Source organism: Triturus cristatus, chromosome 4_2, assembly GCF_964204655.1.
Source record: "Triturus cristatus chromosome 4_2, aTriCri1.1, whole genome shotgun sequence".
NCBI classification, from domain to species: Eukaryota; Metazoa; Chordata; class Amphibia; order Caudata; family Salamandridae; genus Triturus; species Triturus cristatus.
The window spans coordinates 189,527,168-189,547,177 of NC_140586.1; the positions used below are offsets into that span (position 1 = coordinate 189,527,168).

A 20,010-nucleotide genomic window follows, 5' to 3' on the forward strand; every position below is an offset into this window, starting at 1 on the left:
TCTATCCTTCCGAATCCAAATAACTGACTAACCTATCCACCACTTTAAATACTTCCATATTTCACTATACTAATTCAACACTAATCCTTTATGGGTCCAGGAGTAGCATGCAACTCGACGAAAAAGCGCTTTGATGCCTCGTCAGATGTAGTAAGCGCTATATAAATGCAATTACAATGCAATACAATTTGGATCTGACATGGGTATCCTTTTGAGGGATTTATTACAGATTTCTAACCCTTATACCTTGAGAAGAGGCATTTGACCTAGTTACTGACAAAAATAATGTACAGTGAATCACTGAGAGAGCTTGAAGCCTGCGTTGATGATGTGTGGAAGACAGAAAATTAACCCAGTGTGTTAGTCAGTGGTTTAAATGTCCTGGTGTTGTGACTAACTGAGTGGGTAAAGCTGCGGCTGAAGCTATAAGTACCACCTTGAGGCACTGGAGAGCAATTGCTGGGGAAAGATATGTCTGTAGGCAGTCTAGCACATAGATGATATTCATATGGTGAGAACTCTGCAGGAATAAGTATCCATCAGAAATTAAATGAGCTCACAGAGACTTCATGCACACATGACATGCAGTAGAAATTGAGTCAAGGTGGCTTCTAAGTAGAGTGGAGTTTAGAGGACTACCACCTGAAGGTCTGAAATTTGGGTCATTTTCAATTAGATGGATGGGCTACTAAGCTGGGGTTTGTTAGCTTCTTAGTCATCTATCGGTGGATAATTGCAATGCTTCACTGCTGTTGTATGTGACCAGAGGTTCCTACCTTGATGACTAGCACCGATTCAAGCATGTGAATCCGTGAGAGATCCAATACTGGAGAAGAGCTATTTCCATTTCCTCACCAATTCAAACAGCATATGAACCGACTAGCAGTAATTCGTTTTCTCAATGGATGAGCCAGTGGTGTAGTGTCGCCAGCAGAAAAACTGGGGTCTGGGCTGGGAAATGAGGCTGACAAACTCAGAGAAGAAACTGAGATAACCACCAATTTTTGATTTTTAAAGCCAGCCACCTCCTGTTGTCTAAAACAGGCCCTTCCGTCTTACACTCAACTCGAACAAATTGCATAGTCAACACCAAAATTACGAAAATAGTCTCATTTCTGTATTTGCTATTCCAGAAAGAAAAAAATAAACTCTCCCCACTCCCACCCTTTCCCTGCGGACACCTGGTGCATCTCGATCTCGACAAGTGCAAAGTCTGTCGTTTAAAACACAATATCTTTCAAGCACTACTGAGGACCTCCTGAGTGAAGGTAGTGCCGCGCGCCCCCCTCCTCCGGTGTCCGCGGCCGCAGGTCCCACGAACTGTTAATTTCCGTAGCACAGCAAGAACTAACACATCCATCCAGCGACCGCTGACCTGCAATGCTGTCTTTCCTTTGGGTCTGAAAGCGCTATCCTCCAACTGGCCATGCCAAACTAGTCGGTCGGATGCTCCTTCCGAGGGCTGTTGCAAACTCTATGAGTGGTGTCCCAAACGAGCGTAGCTGCGTCATCACGGTGACCTACTGTGCGCGCATCTCGTTTACCTGCGCTCTCGTATTTTTGCGCATTTGTACAGTTATCGGGAACTTAACTGCAATGTCTCAGTTGGTTGGTTCAAGATATCATACATGTCTATTAAGTGATCCTTCCTGTGGTGAATTACGGTTCTATCGTGTGAGTGTCCGGTCATGTCGCATTATCCGGGCAAGCGTCAAATTTGCTGCGGACGCATTTCAATCTTTAAAAATTATTTGAATCCTATGTGAGGCACTGCAACGAACGGGTAGAAAACAACATACAAAGTGTGCTCTCTGCGCGCAACTCGCAGAGCCTTGTTTCTTGGAGAGAAGTTGTAGACGAATCGGATTACATCTAGGACTTGGGGAGGAAATTGTGACTAACTGATCCTGTCGGAGTGGTATCACCTTTCAGCCAAAAGCCCACACGGCACAACGCCGCAGTCACATGATGATGTCACGGTGACAGACTAGAGTCCCAGGAAACTGCTGCTAGCTTGGCCTGCTTTTCTTCCCAAATGCTGCAAGTAACCAACCCCACGTGTATTCTCATTGAAACATGACTGCGTCATAAAGAGGCGACTGCGGCACCACAGAAACTCCTGGAAAGCAGGGAAGGAGTCGTTGGTTGTCTCTTTCAGCTTTACTACGGTCCACACGCGGTCACCTCTCAACATGCCTTTGAGGGTGTCTGGCACAGCTGATTACCACAATACACCCTGCTTGAGTTCTCTCCGAGGACACCTCAGCGGGCATGCGCCTTCTCCCCATGGTGAGGGGTCAGTATAAGTGGGGAGTGAGGTGCCACATTACTACACCTGAGGGGTCGATTGCCACTGTGAAGACCGTGTTGGTGGTCAGTCCGCGAATTAGGTGTCCTGCATACACGTCTGTTGCCTGTAGGGAGAGAGAGACAAGATAAGCCAATCAAGAGTAAGTCTGGTGAAGTATTTCAGGAACCATACAAAGCGCGCTACTGCACAGCACTCATTCCCTTACGCTCCTCATTTGTCTGCTCTTGACTCACCTCTATTTGCACTTTTAAACACGTCACTTCTCTACATGCTCCTTCTTTAACTCACTTTTGTTTACACTCTCACCCCTGGGTGTCTCCCTTTGGCTATCCTTCTCTTGACACTGCACCATGAACTTATCCACTGCATTCAATAAAGCCATCTTGATGAAACTATTATCATGCACCTTGGCTACTTTTAGGTGCTACCAATAGCCGGGCACCAGCAGAAAGCCAGGATACTTTCGATCATCCTAAAGGGGAAACGTGCCCCACCCTCAAAGTGACATAATTTCTGTAAACAGGACTTATGGGGCGCAGGGCCCCGTCCCTTTGAGTGTTTTTCATCCATATCACATGCCCAGGAAATAACATCACATCTGGGGCATTTAACCAGGATGTGACACCGCTCACGAGCTCTAACCCATAAAGGCCATATGACCAGGATGTGACGTCACTCACAAGCCCTGACTCGGCGTGCTATGTGACCAGGATGTGACAACTCTAGGTCTTCTGACACCGGAGGGCCTTGAAACAAGGAAGTGATAACAGTAGGTCTTCTGGCTCAGAAGAGGCCTAAGCCCCCTAGACGAGACCTCAAGCTCTAACCTCAGCCTGCCGTGTACGACTGAGGAAGTGATGTAGATGATTACATTTCCATTTAGTGTGTCAGATACATTTAAGGAGCTCCTGAAACTGTAGACGCCAAAGAACAACACTCCTACAGGAAAATGATCCAGCCTATATCATGAAGAGATACTACTACTTACCTCAGTGTGAATGCTATCTATAAATATTACTGTAGTGTTACACCAATGGCAATGAAGGAATCCTCACAACAGAATGGGTCTAAAGTTGAGGGCCACAATGTCACAGGCTTTGATGAGGAACTCTGCCAAAGATGATCAAATATTAGCGTTAATGAATTACAGCAACTGATATCTTTTAACGGCTCCACCAGGAGTGATGCCTCCAGCAATGAAATACCATCTGTAAATGATATAGCTGAAATGGAAGTTGTGGTAAAATCTCTAACAGCTCATAATTCACTGATATATGAAAATATGTTTTTTTTGGATGAACTGACTTCTGAAGGGGTTGTTATACAAGAGCCAGGCCCAAACTCCGATACTGGCTACGTGGTGATGGATCTGAACAACTCTCAAGGTTTTAGAACCACCTATAAACATGCAGAAAGTTTTGGAGTGAGTAAATATCTTTGATTACTGTATATATATATATATATATATATATATATATATATATATATATATATATATATATATATATATGTATTTATTTTTTCCATAGGCGCTTTTTTTTTGTTTCCTTAATAACTTTAGCACTATTTGAATAAATCTTCATGAAACTTTCCTAAAGAAAGTTCATCTAGCTAAGCTCCTTCTTGAAAAGTTTTGTGGTGTTCCAACAAAAGAGGGGTATAGAAAAAGGTGGCATCCCAATGCATCATTTTCCCATATTAATTTTCATAGGAAATTGGGAAACAATACAGAAAAAAAAGCTGAATGGAATTACACCAAAGTTAGCAGAAAGTTAAATCTTTTCTCTGAAAACATGTTTTTCTTTACTTGGTGTAAACCTGTTCAACCGTTTGAGAAATTTGCACTTAAAAATGTGCTTGATGTGGTCATGAAGGGGTTAAAAAATAGGTGTATCTGGACGGTTGGTCCAGTCCCACAGGAGTCATGGTTCCGTAAATCAGAACAAGGAAAGTTTCTTACCTGTAACCCTAGTTCTCTTCCAGGGGAATATTCCTTAAAGTGATAAGCACTGAACTGTCCCACCCACGCGTAGGATCCCGGAGCTCTTTACAAAATATAAATATTTATATATGCACAAGGTCTTGTAAGAGACAAAAAGCCCATCTATATAGGCAACAGGCTTAGCAGCCTAAGAAAGACCAGAAATTGCCACATTTAATTTATGTTTTATTTTAAACTAAAACAGTCACCCGATGTAAAAGGTTTTAAATCATTGATGAGGTAAGGGAACCTTATGCCTCTTTTTCACACACATCTCTTAAATAGAGAAAGTTAGGTAAGCAGGTCTAGGTTCCCTTAAGTTGGTCGTGTGACCCATAGGGCATTTCTGTATTCAGCCGAAACATTCTGGTGCACAAGAGATGCAGGAATCATCAGATTACCACTTAGCACCTTGTAGAATTATTTTTAATCTAGGTACAAGACCTGTTGAATGAAGAAATTTAGGGTTCTCCCATAACCATTTTTTATTCTGAACTGGACCTCTGCAATAGTTCAGATAATTATATACATTAGAGCTCCCAGATTCGGTTGAGCCCACCAAGGTGGCAGTGACCTACCTAGGTGAGAAGAGACACCAATGATAAAGCATGCCACCATTGGGTGGGCGAGGTGTCTCTTATTATCTTTAATGATCCTGTAGGTTAGAGTTTTTGATAAGGGTATGATTAGTCCCTAGCTTTCGCATTCTGTGGTAAAGAGGGCAGAACAATTATTCAAAAGCAGCAATCAAAGTCCTTGTCAGAGTGAACAACAAATTAACCTGTACTTAACTATCTGGTAGATTGGCACAAAAGCAGCCAGGCTTTACTTAGAGGCAAAGTGTGAAGTATGTATGCACCACTCAAACAGTAATAAAGTGAAAACACAGCACCATAGAAACCCCAAACCAATTTAGAAAAAGAGTGTATATTTAAATAAATAACATGAGAGCAAAAATGAAATTAATCCAATCAGCAGAACCGGAGATATGCAATTTTATAGGTTTAAAATAAACAGCGCCAAGAAGCAGAAAGCACTAGTTGTAGGTATCTTCTCACACTAGACAAAGGCAAAGCCACAATTTTAGGCCAACTGCAATGGAGTGTGGGCCAGACACAGGGACCAGGTTAGGCCTGCTGAAAAAGTTAACATCTCAAAGTCCAGCTCAATGTTTCCTAACCTCAGGATTTCACAGGAGGAGCTCAACTGATGCAGCCATGGGTTCAGGGCCTGGGAGGCACCTCTTGTGGATCAGGAACTCACACCAGCAGAGGTCAACAGGGCTTAGGCAAGTAGAGTTGCAGGTCTAGGCAGGGTCAGTTGCAGCAGGTCAGCTGGGCAGTTGCAGGGAGGCATCTGGAGCTTGTTGTGTTCCTGTAGCTCAGGACAGGAGGTCAACCAACTGACTCTTGGGTCCCTCTGGTAGTCCTGGGTTTAAGTAGACGATCCTCTCTTCTCCAAGCAGCAAGGCAGACCTCAAGCGGAAGGGCTGCCCTCTGAAGAACAAGACACACGTCAAGCAGCATGGCAGTCCTCTGGTAGCAGCAGTAAAGCTGCTGAGAAACAAGGCAGGCCTAAAAGAGCATGGCCATCCTCTGTACAAGGCCTTCCTTCGGAAGTCTTCCACAGTTCTAGGAGAGTACTGATGAGTAGCTCAGTAGGTTCAATATTTATACCTGGTGCCACCCTTTGAAGTGGGGGCCAACTTCTAACCACTCCTACATCTGGTTTGGCAAAGTTCCTTCCTTTTCCTTTCTTCCCTTCCTCAGGCTCCAGAAAGGTCTAGGGTGACAAAAGGCTGGTGTCAATTTCCTTTGTTATTGCGCCAGAGGCCTCCCTTTGACGCGTAAGTGGGGAATAGACCAGCTCCGCCTCTCCCAACATGGCAGGATGGCTCTCTCCCAGCTGCACCCAGCTCCTATTGTACACTGCCTGGGCCCAATACACATTCCTGATGAGGGAGCAATTAACAAATTCAAGCTGCTGGAAACTCCTAGAAGGCCTCAGAAGATTTAAGGAAGGAAAATGGCAACTTTCTAAAAGTGGCGTTTGCAAAATTGTAATCTAAAATCCGACTTTACCATCAAAGAGGTAAATTACATTTTTGCTATCTCTGCCACAAGGAGAAATCATTATGGGGGGAGACTTCAATGCCGTAATAGACACCTCTATTGATAAGCAACCACCCAGGGACCCTGGCATTACAAATCTCAAACTGGCAGACTTCATAGACACCATTGGTCTACTTGATGTGTGGAGAGCCATACACCCACAAACTAAACAATACACCTACCACTCGGGAGTGCACAACAGTCTTTCCAGGATTGATTACTTTTTTATGATAGAGGCTGGGATTGAGCGGCTCATAGAGATCCAACACCTGCCACGAGGAATATCAGACCATTCGCCTCTGTACATGCAATATGCATCCTATAGCACAACACGATGACGGATATTCCCAATATACCCGGGCTATCTCAAAAGTCGCAGGATAACCAAGGGACTCTGCACGACAACAAAACACTATTTCGCTGAAAATGAACATTCGGTGTCCTCCCCATTGATATTATAGGAGGCCTATAAAACAGTGCTGCGCCGTCATGCAATTTCATTGATAGCTGGGCACAAGAAATCGCAGAGGCAACAGTTGGAGGACCTACAACGGGGTGGCCGAGGCAGAGACGAACCATGCACGCGACATCACTGATGACACTACACATGCACTAACATTAGCACAACAGGAATATAAAGCATTTGCGTGGGAGACAGCGAAGGCCAAATCCACAGCTACACAACACACTATTTATGAAGTGGGTGACAAGGCAGGCAAACTTCTTGCCTGGTTGGACAAGAGGAACCGCGCCAGTAGATGGATAGCCCAACTCCATTTAGAGTGGAGATGTGACATCGGACCCCCAGCAAATAGTAGATGCACTTGCTTCACATTACGCGACAACATACACGCCCACTGCCACATATTCTATTGATGAAAACCTGGCCTTCCTCAAGGACATTTGTATGCCCATGCTATCACATGACGACGCTCACTGTAGAAGATTTTAGCTTGGCGATTGGGGCGCTGCATACTGGGAAGACCCTGGGACCCTATGGCATCCCGGTAGAATTATATAAAAAATTAGCAACCCAACTCACACCACACCTCCTTAACATGTATAAAGCCAGCCTGAGCGTGGGAGAGCTCCCCAGGGATCAACGCCTGGCAACTATAGTTGCAATCCACAAGGCGGGCAAACCACCGCATGATTGCACGTCCTACCGACCCATCTCCCTAATAAATGCTGAAGCGAAAATATTGGCCAAGGCCCTTGCAACGCGACTTCAGCCATATCTTCCCACGCTTATTCACCCGGACCAGTCGGGCTTCATGCCTGGTCGCAACACGGCCCTGAATCTCCGGAGGCTTCAGGGTGTCGTGGCGCGACAGTCGACCATTGCTGAAGATGCGGTGATCCTTTCATTGGATGCGCGGATGGCTTTTGACATGGTCGAATGGCCCTTCCTCTTCGCAGTTCTCCAACACATGGGATTTGGGCCCAATTTTTGCGACTGGGTACGCCTACTATATACGAAACCCATGGCACATGTTGTAACAAACGGCCAAACCTCCAGGGACTTCCCCCTAGGCAAAGGAACTAGACAGGGGTGCCAACTCTCCCCACTCTTATTCACGCTGGTACTAGAACCACTAGCGGCTTGGATACGCCAGGACCCGGTTATTAGGGGGTCAAATGGACTATGGGGTGGGAGGATCGCAAATCGTTGTATGCAGACGATGTGTTACTTTATTTATCATCCCCTTCACGATCCATCAATTGTCTCTTAGACATCTGTGCGGCATATGGCAAAGCATCTGGATACACTATAAACTGGTCTAAATCAGTGCTCTATATACTTCACGGCCCTACGCCCAAGCTGCCGCGAAACTGCGAAATCCAGGTAGAGGTCCGAGGCTCTAAGTACCTTGGCATATATGTCACCCCTCAGGTCTCGCAATTCACCGAAGAAAATCTAGTGAAGCTCCTAGCCCAATTCCGCCGTGATGTAAAACACTGGCGCTCGCTGCCACTGACCCTGCTGGGAAGGGCGGCCCTCTTCAAAATGATGGCGTTACCCAGATTTTTATATATCCTACAGAACACCCCCTTTAAGACCCCCCCCATCCTTTTTCGTGCTCATAAACACTGAAGTGACTAAACTCCTTTGGGATGGTGGATCAGCCCGTATCGCCATGAAAAAACAGGTGAAGGGTTGGTATGATGGAGGTATTGCCCTCCCACATATACAAACATACTACTGGGCGTCGCAATTGACCATCCTAAACCAGTGGCTACATGCGCCACAGGAAGATCCGGCGTATTGTATGGAACGGCATCTCCTTGATTCAGAAGGAAATAATGGGGACACTCTATAATAGACCTAAGAAATCACACTACACAGGCCCCACAGCCAATACACTACAAATCTGGCATGCGGCGCAGCGAGCATTGGGTTGGGACGCTACCATCACGCAGATGACACCTCTTTGGGACACCAGTAAACTAGAACGATTAAGAAACACCAAGGAATTCCGGCAATGGGATTTATTAGGGATCTCCCGGGTGGGGGACCTTTGGAAGAAAGGCGAGGTCGTTCCGTTTGCTCAGCTACAAGCCACCTATAAATTAGCACAGACTGAAACTTTTAGATACGGCCAGATCCGACATGCACTTCTAGCAGTGATTCCACCAGCCACACACTTACCGGAGGCCTCCCCACTGGAGGATAGACTCCTTACGGGTCACCTCCAAAAAAAGGCCATTTCCTTCACATATAAGAAAATAACAAACAACCAAAAAGACCCAACAGGGACATTGAAGGTGCGATGGGAGGTGGACCTGGGGAACCTAGATGAAGACGACTGGCGGGCGGCCTTGGCATCCCCACGGGAAGTCGCAATACCCTCCACACTAAGGTTATTGCAATTAAACATTCTGCACTGCATATACTACACAAGAACCCTGCTACACAGATTAGGCAAGGCAGATACTCCTCTATGTCTCCGACAATGCGGTGCCGAAGGCACCTTCTGGCACACAATTTGGGTCTGCCCGCAAATAGCTCGCTTCTGGGAGGCCATTATACGCAAGAAGTCACAGGTCACCAGAATTAAGATTCCGACTAACCCAAAACGATGCCTACTTAACAATTGGGAACCCACGGATTTGAATCATATAGACCAAGATTGGGTAACGCTCGGAACTGCATTAGCTAAACGTAACAAAGCGCAACTATGGGGCTCGGGACTATTCCCGACACATCAGCGATGGTGCCAAGATATGGACAGCACGATGGTTACAGAGAAATCGGTGTATATTCACCGGGGCTGCCCCCAAAAGTGGACTCGTGTGAGGGGATAGTGGAATCGATTTCGGGGCGACATTTGTGAACCTCCTCTTATAGAGCAGGACTCAGATGATAGCCGTTGATTGGGATGAATGGATGGGACGAGCTATGTATTACCGTTAATATTGTGTTTCTGACTACCAGGAGCTGCTAGATGCTTGTGTGCTATTATGCAAACTGTACCACTATGGAAGATAATTAACTTTTTGTTGATAATTGCCACTGAGTGATCCACTGTAATACTGATTGATCGTTCAAATGTGTTTCAAATGCCAATAAAAATGTTTTAAAAAAAAGAAGAGGTAAATTACGTTGCAGCCATTACGTCTGTATCCGGAGTCCACAAAAGTACACCCTTGTGCTCAAATGAGCCCTAGACAGTCATGCATAAGAATAGGGCTGTTATGAGAACACACACTTCCTTTCTTCTGGCAGTACTGTAAGATTTTCATGTAAATCAGAGAATCTCTTTACCAACCTTCTTACCAATTCCATCCAATCTAGTGGAAAGAGTCCTTCATACATTAGACATTAAAAGAGTATTAAAGTTATATCTTGATAGGACAAAAGAAATCAGACAATCTGACCACCAATTTGTAAACTACGGTCCTCTTAGGACTGGTTTCTCCACTTCAAAACAATCCATTTCCAGGTGGGTTGCCTCATTCATTATTTTCTGTTATGTTACAATTGGTGTAGAAATCCCTCTGTAGTAAGCCTAAAAATCATTCAACTAGGAGAAAAACAGGAACTGTGGCTCTGTTAAGAAACATACCTGTTGTATCTGTGTAGGTAGTAATGATGACTGATCTTTTCCTGCGCTATTTTGTACTTACTGTCAGACCTCTAATGCCATAGTAATTTATACAGCAATATTCGGTAAAACAAAGCTTGGATTATGTCATCAGTGGTGTCATAAATGATGTCATAGAACATGTCAGGAAAGATGTCTTATGTGAGGTCATAAGCAGTGCATGATGGGGACGCAAGTGATAGCACTGTAACTGGTGAATTTCCGCGTTTTTATAAAGTTCAAAAGGTTAATGTAGTCGTTAATGTAGTCACTGACAAATTCACCTAATTACAACGCTACTTTAACCTTTGTTTTTTTCAGTGAATTTCTAAGGATTAAAAAAACTCATCCTTTATCACTAATTATAACGCTACTTTAATTTTTGTTTTTTTCTGTGAAGTTCTATTTTTTTTTAAACATAAAGTAATATTTAATTACCATACATAAATGCAACCCCCACCACACACAACCTCCGGCCAACACCCCCGCAGTTAGGGGTTGCCATAGGGCCTGGTCCTGGGGACTCCATACCCCAGGGCTGGTTTTTGTATCATTAAAGGGAAAGGGGGGCTGCACGGCCCCCCTCCCCGAGCTCCTGGGACCACTTATTTAAATAAAGGGGAGGGGGCAGTGTGGCCCCATCTCAAGCCTTGTTAGGCCCAGGGGATCCCATGGCCACTCTTCTACCCCCATCAACCTGGGGCCCGGCATGTTTGTTTGGGGGAGGGAGGCACAAGGCCCCTCTCTGCTGGCCGATTTCAACCCCAGGAACCTCATCCCCCAAAGCCTGGTGTGCTTGTTTTGGGAGCAGGGCATGTGGCTCCTTTCCCGAGCCATTTTGGCCTGAGTACCCCATCTAACAGGGCACTGCACAGTTTTTATGGGGAGAGGGGCATGCAGCACCCATCCCCAGGGCCAGCTGCAATTTTTTTGGGCATCTGGCCATGTGGCCCCCCTCCACAGGCTGATTTTGGCCTCAGGACCCCCTCCCCATAAAAAATAAGATCAGACCCGGGGGGGGGTGGGCTCCACGAGGTCTCTAATGGGTCGAGGAGGGACCACACATCCCCGTTCCCATAGAACTCCTACTTGAGGTTTCTGGAGGCTCAGGGAGGGAGAGCAACGCAACTCCCTTCCCTTTTACGAAATGTGCCTTTGGGGTAGGCTCCCCCAGGCATAATGTTATTATATGCGGCCCGGAAGCCATTTTTTTCAGATCCACCAAGAATCTTGCAGGATTGTGACTATTTTAGCTAATTTTATTACTATTTACTCCCTTGGGGCCTAGGGGGTCATGGTATCCCTACCCTGCCCCCTTATGTTATTGTTTCATAACTTCAATATGCTTGTTGTTTCTGGTCCATGTTGGATCTGGCCAGGCAGTTCAGGCTGGACTGTCCCCATGGGGAGCAGGGTCAAGACTGATCTGCATATGGCTGGGTCTAAACTGGAATGGCTTGGCGTGCAAAAACAACAATTAATTTAACCCCGATCTGTAACTGGGGGTGACTGTTTGATTTGTTCAGCATTCCGTCCATTAATTGTTCTTTTTGCATTTTTCGCCCTAAGTGAGAAGGGTGTGCCCAGACATGGACCCTGTGCTTGCTTCGCCACCATATTCAAGCTAGCCTGGCTGATGAGGGGTAATACCTCGAAACCAGTCCCAGGATGCTTGTTTCTGGTCCCGGGAGGACCTGGCCTGGCAGGTCAAGCTGAACTGTTCCCATGGGAAGCAGGGTCAAGACTGATTTGCATATGGCTGGGTCTATACTGGAATGGCTTGGCGCTCAAAAACCAATGGATTTAACCCAGACCTGTGACTGGGGGTGAATGTTTGATTTGTTCAGCATTCCGTCCATCATCTGTTCTTATTGAAAATGAATAAGATTTTAGCTTTACTTTTAAAAAATCCTGGAAATTCACTGGAAAAATCAAAGGTTAAAGTGGCCTTATAATTAAGTATGGTAATAAGATCTTACTTTAGTTTTAAGAAAGAAATTCACTGAAAAAACCTAAAGGTTTAAAGTGACGTAATATTTAGGTATTGTAATAAGATTTAAGCTTACTTTATAAAAACAAAACTAGAAATTGACTGAAAACCCCAAAGGGTAAAGTGACGTTACAATTAGTTTTGAAATACTACAAAAAAACAATGTTTTAAAAAAAACCAAACACTGAAATATGTCAGTTATAATTAATTAAACTAACTATAACTTGAACCCCGCCATTCACTCGTTATGATCTTACACATTACATCACTGATGACATGTTAAATAACATAATTGATGACACCGCTGATGACATCTCAAATGACATTATTGATGACAACACTGGTGACATCAACGATGACATCATCCAAGTTCTGCTCCTCAAATTACTCTGTACAGTACTAGATAACGTAATCATCTACATAATTTCCTGAGCCATGCACGGCAAGTTGGGGTTACAAGGTAAGGGCTCTACTAGTGGGTTTGGTGTGCTTCCTATTCAGAAGGCCTAGTGTTTTCACTTCTTGATCACAGGGTCCTCTAAGGTCGGAAGACCTAGTGTTATCACATCCTGGCCACATGGCCTTCAGGACAAAGGGCCATGGGTGACATAACATCCTGGTCACATGGCCTTCCACAGCCAGGACTAATGGGTGACAACACATCCTGGTATCCTGGTTACATGTTCATCCAAGGTCATGGTTCATTGGTAATGTCACCTCCTGGTCACAAGCTCTTCTGGTGTCAGGGCTCATGGGTGATATCACTTTCTGGTCACAAATGCTCAGATGTGATGTTATTTCCATGGTATGTGATCAGGACGTGAAGTCCCTCTTGGAGGCCAGGCCCATAACCCTAGAAGTCCTGTCTCGGGAAGTGAAGTCACTTCCAAGGCATGGCATCTATCCTTATTTGGGTTTATTGAAGTCATTCTGGCTTTCTACGGACACCTTTCGATTACTCCCTTTAATGCATTAACCTTCCTTCACTTTTAATGCTCCAACTTTGCTCACTTTCATTTGCATGATTCTCTCATGTGAACTATTTGCACACTAACTTTAGACTTATGCTGCGATTCCATAGCTGCAGCCATATAGTCACCTCATTGTCAGACTCTCTTTATTCACTGCCTTTCGCATGCCTACATTAGTCTGTAATTTTCACTCATCTCCCTTCATGCAATTTCCTAAGTGTACTGTCATTCGCTTGCCTTTTATTGCTTCCTTCCTTTTGCTGCTTTTTACATGCCCTGCTTAATGTGCTACCACTGGCTCGCATTAGCACCCCGTCCTTTGCATGCTTTACTTAGATAATACATATTTGTTCATCACCCACAGCTATCCATCCTTTGCTTGCCTATCTTAGTACAAAGCCATTTACTGCCTCACTTACTGCAAGGTTCTGCTCACCTTGCTTTAGTACACCCACACATGCCAATCGTCATGGCGACTCGACAACCATAGACTACCACCCAGTAGACAAATCAAGCATAGCCCAAGGAAGAGCCTCTCAAAACCAGGTAGAGACCTTAGTGTTTAGTAATTATTCTGGGCACAGCTTCCCATTTACTTAAATGATAGATCAAAAACACATGGATTTTCTGACATTGTAAAACTTGTTACAATATAACAAAATAATACAAATAATCCTATACAGAAGTCATCAAGACGTAATTGATTTTTCTACTTACATCGTTACTGTGAACAAGCATAAGAACCAACTAGTTAGTTGTACTCTTGAAAAGGTAACATTTTAATTGTGCAGAGCATGAGGACATGCATAAACAGCAACTATATAGCACATATTCTCTAAACCATGGAGCCCCTTCACCACACTGTCCCAGCCACAGTCTCTGGGGTCCTTAAAGGCTACACCCTGAAACTATGTATTTCCTGAGATCGAACTGATGTCATGCGCAGGTCTTCCATGCGACTCATGTAGAGTCTTCTTAGTTTGAAGAAAAGGCCTCATATCCTCGGAGGCAGTGCCAAATTCCAGATTCGAACAGGAAGCCTAACAATGCTCCGGAAAATAATTCAGCAAAAAGGAAAAAATAGAGACATTTCCCCTAAATCACCTCTAAAATGGTCTGTATTTTATATGGACTTTGTAAATGTGAGGTAAGGGTTGAATAATTCTGCCTCTCCCTTTACCATATCATAGCAGGTGCCTGACTTCAGTATGGCTGCCAGCGAGGACGAAGTCCCGTCCTTGCAGAAGGCTGAGTCAGCGTGGCCTGAAAATGTTGGGAGAGGTGCCGTGCGGCAGCTGAGGAGGGAGACAGCCGCCGTGGCAGGGCCTGCATGTGGTCATAACATAAGGAGAAACTCCTTACAGGTGGAGTTTCGGATCACCAGAAGCTCAGTTCCCCTTCAGCCAGCCCTATCCCCAGCCGCAGATAGAGGGTCTGGACCATCAGCAAGTCAGTTCCTCCTAAAGCAGTGCATCCCATGTCCATGTTCTACAGTCTAATAAACCCCACTGCTCCACTGTCCCATTTAGATGATGATGTGATATTTAGACAAGTCAAAGGTGCTTGAAACTAGAAACCACCCACCACACCTGGGAGAAACCCTACAAAAGAATATTACAGCGGGTGGGGAAAAAAACTAAGGCACCAATATAGTAACGGAAGAGAGACAGAGCACTGCTCGTCCACATATGAGTGGCTAATGGCGGGCGTCACAACATTTTGAGGGTCCCAATCTCAATGCTCTTTACTTTTTTTTTGTAAACAGAATTCTATATTTTTTTCAACAGGTTCACTATGGTTGGCAAACAATACAATCAACCCTGCTAGTCTGCTGTCAATGCTCTTTACTTGCCTTTGTTGGCACACAGCTGTTGGCTCACCTACTTTTAACTAGTGTCCTAAGCACTCTACCATTATTAGCTCGCTCTGTGAACCACCTTTTAATAACCTCTCTTTCCTTTCTTTAGGAAATCACTCTTTGCTTGCCTTCTTTACCACACAGACTTGTGCTCAACTCCTTTAGTACCCAGTTTATGACTTTTCCCTGTGTTACCTTTTTTTAAACAACCCTCTGCTTGCACGTTTTAGCACCATGCCTTTTGCTTCCTCTCTTTGGAAAGTACCCTTAGGGCGCCGCTCTGCTTACAGCATCACACATATGCTTGTGCATCTTTAAGGGCCATACCTTTGGCTTTTAACATTCTTGTGCCCCTCTTTGTGAGCACCACACCTTCCTTTGCACCCTCTAGCATACAGTCCCAAGCCACCCCCTTTGCATCTGACCTGGTACAGCTTGGACTTCCGGATGTTTAGTCGGGCCAGGGTGCAGTTGTACAGGAAAGGTCTTCCCACTCGGCGGTTGAAGAAGACAATAGCATAGGTGTCCCACTCAAGAGGTCGCACAAACACTTCAATCTTTGTATTCTCCTAGGAAAGGAGAGAGGCAGTCTGAGCTGGCAGGATGGGAGTCAAGCAGAAAAGAAGTGGAGATTGTCTTGGAATGGGCTACAAAAACCTTCCACTACAACACTAGTGTCTATGGCATCACTCTACTGGAAGGGGAGAGCTGTTCCAGCGCTTATTTATTTATTAATAAAGTTTTATATAGCGCGAACATGATCCCGAAGGAGATCAGAGCACTTTACAAAGGAAGGAAGGAAGGACATGAATCCAATATCTCTAACAAGAAAAGATTACACAAGGAATATATGTACAAGTACAGACATATAATCGCCAAAATCACAAGCAGATGAATCTAAACGGGAATGTAACAGACTACAAAGGGGGTACATACTGCGGAAAAGAAGAGCATAGATCCAATATTGACATTAAGTAGGAATAAACAATAGGAATACTCACCTTGCCTTTATGGTGCGCTTCACCTGGAAAGTCTACACCCACCAACCAAGTTTTCAGCCACCAGGGACCCTGGATTCTTCTCCTCACTAACCTCCATACCTCTCTTCAGGACTGCACCATTTCCTGGACCTCAGCCCCACCCATTGTTATCCCGTTCCTTCATTAACTATCAGGTCAGTCCTAGATCCTCCTTCCTAATTGCCATGGGCCTACATTCAGCCACTGCTGGTCCTGGTTTTCCACACCAGCCAATCTCTGATCCCCAAGCCCTACTTCCGGGTTCAGCACACGCCGGCCCCCTCCTCTACCATAAGAGTGTAGTGGCTTCAAATAACATGCCTATGTCTTACCTTCACCACCCACCTGCCTTTGATCTCCAGCCACTGATTCTACCTTCAGCACCCATCGACTCTAATCACCAACCCCACCTTCCAAAATAAGCACCCCCTGAACTCTTGATACACAGTCCTAGACTCTACCTTCAGCCCCTAATGGATTTTGATCCCTACAGCCCGCTTCTACTTTCAGCACCTGCTAGCCTCTGAAACCCAAACTTCGCCTCGACCAAAAGCACGTTAGCCTTTGATCCACAGGGCCTGCCTGCACCTTCACCAGCCCCAGAGCCCTCGTCCCACCTCTACCTTCAGCACCTGCCAGCTTCTGATCCCCATGCCCGCCTCTACCTTCAACACCCACCAACACTAATACAAAGCACCCGTCTCTACCTTCAGCACCGACCATCCTCCAATCACCAGACCCAACTTCTACCTTCAGAAAGTGTGGGCCTCAGATCCCCAGGCACAAACCCTATCTTTAGCACCCAGTGGCCACTGATTTCCAGCCCCTGCTTCTGCTTTCAGAACATAGCCTCTGATCTCCAGTCTTTCCACCACTATCTTGAGCACTTACTAGTCTCTGATCCACAGCCCCACCTGTACCTTAGATATGATGGCAAGTCTCTAATTTCAACACCACCAGTTAGTGATTCCCAAATGCAATTTTTACCTTCTACACCTGCCAGTCTCAGAATCCCAAACTTGGCTGTACAATATTAGAAGGGAGCTACAATATCCCCCCACATCAGTAATTGCTAAATAAATTGATCTCATTTTGGGTATTCCAAAACATGAAACTGTCAACAGAGTTTTGTGGTCATCATGAGGACAGTGTCATATGACAACCGGGAAGTGACTGCCATTTGTCGAAATTCTAAAGTGGAGTTGCTGTGGCTCTAAATAGGCCACTGTAGATGCATGCTGTGTCTCACATTTCTCCAACGGTGAGAATATAGTAAGTATATTTTTTGTCCAGAGGACTTGAAAAATCATCTGAAATTCACGCAGCAGTCCCTGTCTTTTATGTGTATTCAATGACACTGCCCAGATGAAGACCCCAAAATCATTCACCAAGAATGAAACTTGTAAGTTTATATTCTTTGGCAACTATCTTTCTGGGACATACTCCATCTAACCACAGAATCCTCAATTTGTGAATCTCCCCAGGCAGCAGACTGGAACCAGAAACTCTTGAAATAGCTTCAGTACACTGGAGTATGGCAGCATTTACCTCCGTTGCAATACCATCCCGCTGCCAGACATGGTGACAATGAACCGCATGTAGATGCCATCCCGCACGCTGACGTCAGTTTAATCACTGGTCTTTCCCACTCTCTGTGTGGTTGACAGACTGGACTGGCAGTATGCAAAAACAAGTTTCGTACCTTAATACTAAAAGGTTGCTTCCACAGACCGGAACGGTGGGAATCTGCAGTGAGATGGAGCATCCACCAGAAAAAGTGTCACTGAAGTAATTTCGGTCCTGATTTAGAGTTTGGTGGGCAGGTACCCTGCCACAATCTTGACAGTATCACGTCTGCCTTATTACATGTGCCATAGGCTATAATGCACCTTTAAAAAGACAGATGGGATATCAGTCAAGTTTGGAACAGAGTAATCCCCCCGCCAAACTCCAAAGAAGGCCATTATTCTTTCCATGGATGTTATTCTAACAAGTCCTCTCCACAGAATGGGAAGATGGAGCATCCACCAGAAAGAGTGTTACTGAAGGTAAGTAACTTAGGGTCTGATTTAGAGTTTGGCAGACAGGTACTCTGTCACAAATGTGATAGATATCCCATCAATCTTCTTACATGTGCCATTGGTTATAATCAGGGCCACTAGAATTATGTTGCATGGACGACCAAATTATGCTTCTGGGCTGACTAAATTATACAGGAAGAAAAGCCATATAATGCGGCATAATACAGCACAAATTGTGGTAGTACTGCTTCATTATTTTGTCATTTGTACACATGGTAACACTGTTTGTCAATATTTCACCTTATTGTTACCAATTTAAAACCTAAATACAGCAATAAGCAATTGAAAGATGACCAGTTAACCTTTGTGATGGGCATTCCACTGCGCTGGGACAAGTGTCGCCTCATTTTTAGTAACGTTTGATCTGTTTGAGCTAGAAAATGTTTTTTTGTTTAAATCTGCAGATTATGCTGCAGATATTGGATTATGTGACTGTTGTATTTACGCTTGCTTTCCCCCCCTTGGTACCTCCCGTCCACCCCTCCCTTCTATCCTCGGTTAGAATGTCCGGGAGCTCACCTTAGAATGTTGACGGTGCGCCTCGGTCACAGAGAGCGGATGACCAGAATAAAGTGACTCTTCCTCCTTCTTACTTCTGTGTCACTTTGTTAAATTACAATATTGGCGACAATCCTGTGTGGGGGGAAGGAAAGGTCATCTCCCCCTTTTTTTTGTTGGCTCTCATGTATGCAGATTGGGAGGACAGCTTCGCACCAGCAGTACAGTCCTTCTGGTGGAACTCGGACTAAGGAAACGCTGCAGTTCCACGTGGCTTGCAAGTACGCCATCAGCATGTGTTCAGAGAAGGACTATTCACCCCGCAGCCTTCAGCGAAATTTCGATCCTTTCAGCTGTTTGGGTGTCCTTTCCGTTGGGGAGTTAGGAGCGCGCCTCTGGGGTCTGCTTCGGTGTACAGCCACCACCTCCGCATTGCCGTTGCAAGGGTAGCGCCTCCCCTCCTGTTCCTAAGGTGGTGTCTCCGGCTTTGCCTCACACTGCGCTGCAGTTTCACCACCCCAGCCAAGGCTACGGCGGACCCTCTCCTCAGTGGCATTCTTCTCCAGCTTCCGCATTCCTCTGGCAGCTCTCCCGGCATCCCTACCTTCAAGTACGCACTTCCTGGATGCCGATTCACGCCCACCAGCGGGCGGAACTTCCTAGCAGCTCGTCTCCTTACAGGGTTGCTGTACCTGCGGCATTGTCAGCTGGAGGGGTTTTGGGCAAGGTCGTTTGGCTCATAAGTACGGTGAGGTGAAACTATTTTCTTGCTTCCCATTTTCCGCGCTTATTGCCATAGCGCTATTCACCGCACTACTCCCTCCTCTGGAAGTACTGTGACTTTATCCTGTATTTTCACCCACATCTTCTTTGGGAAACGCCAGCTCAAGGTTTCTTGCCTGCATTCTTCTTTGAAAACTTCTGCAATTAACTTTTCCCTTCCATATTCTCCTCCCAACCCAGCCAGCGCTGGATCTACTTTGTGGGGATCTGCCAAACTTACATCCTCCTCCAGCAGTTAATCTTCCATTTCGACTGTGTTGTAAACAAAGGGGGGGGGGAATATACGGAGCATATAGTACCCCATCTCTGCTTTCCCCCTATT

At 45.3% G+C, this 20,010-nt stretch overlaps 1 protein-coding gene across 1 annotated transcript in view; it reads right to left on the reverse strand.

Moving 5' to 3' along the window:
* Window positions 1-1,184: 1,184 nt before the first annotated feature.
* NAGA (alpha-N-acetylgalactosaminidase) overlaps window positions 1,185-20,010 on the reverse strand; it is a 346,756-nt gene continuing 327,930 nt past the window's right edge. Inside the window, exons 7-8 of the mRNA XM_085601095.1 lie at window positions 15,733-15,876; window positions 1,185-2,414 (exon numbers count right to left, since the gene is read on the reverse strand). Coding sequence (XP_085457221.1) covers window positions 2,298-2,414; window positions 15,733-15,876 — 261 coding nt within the window. The 3' untranslated portion in view covers window positions 1,185-2,297. The remainder of the gene's footprint in view (window positions 2,415-15,732; window positions 15,877-20,010) is intronic.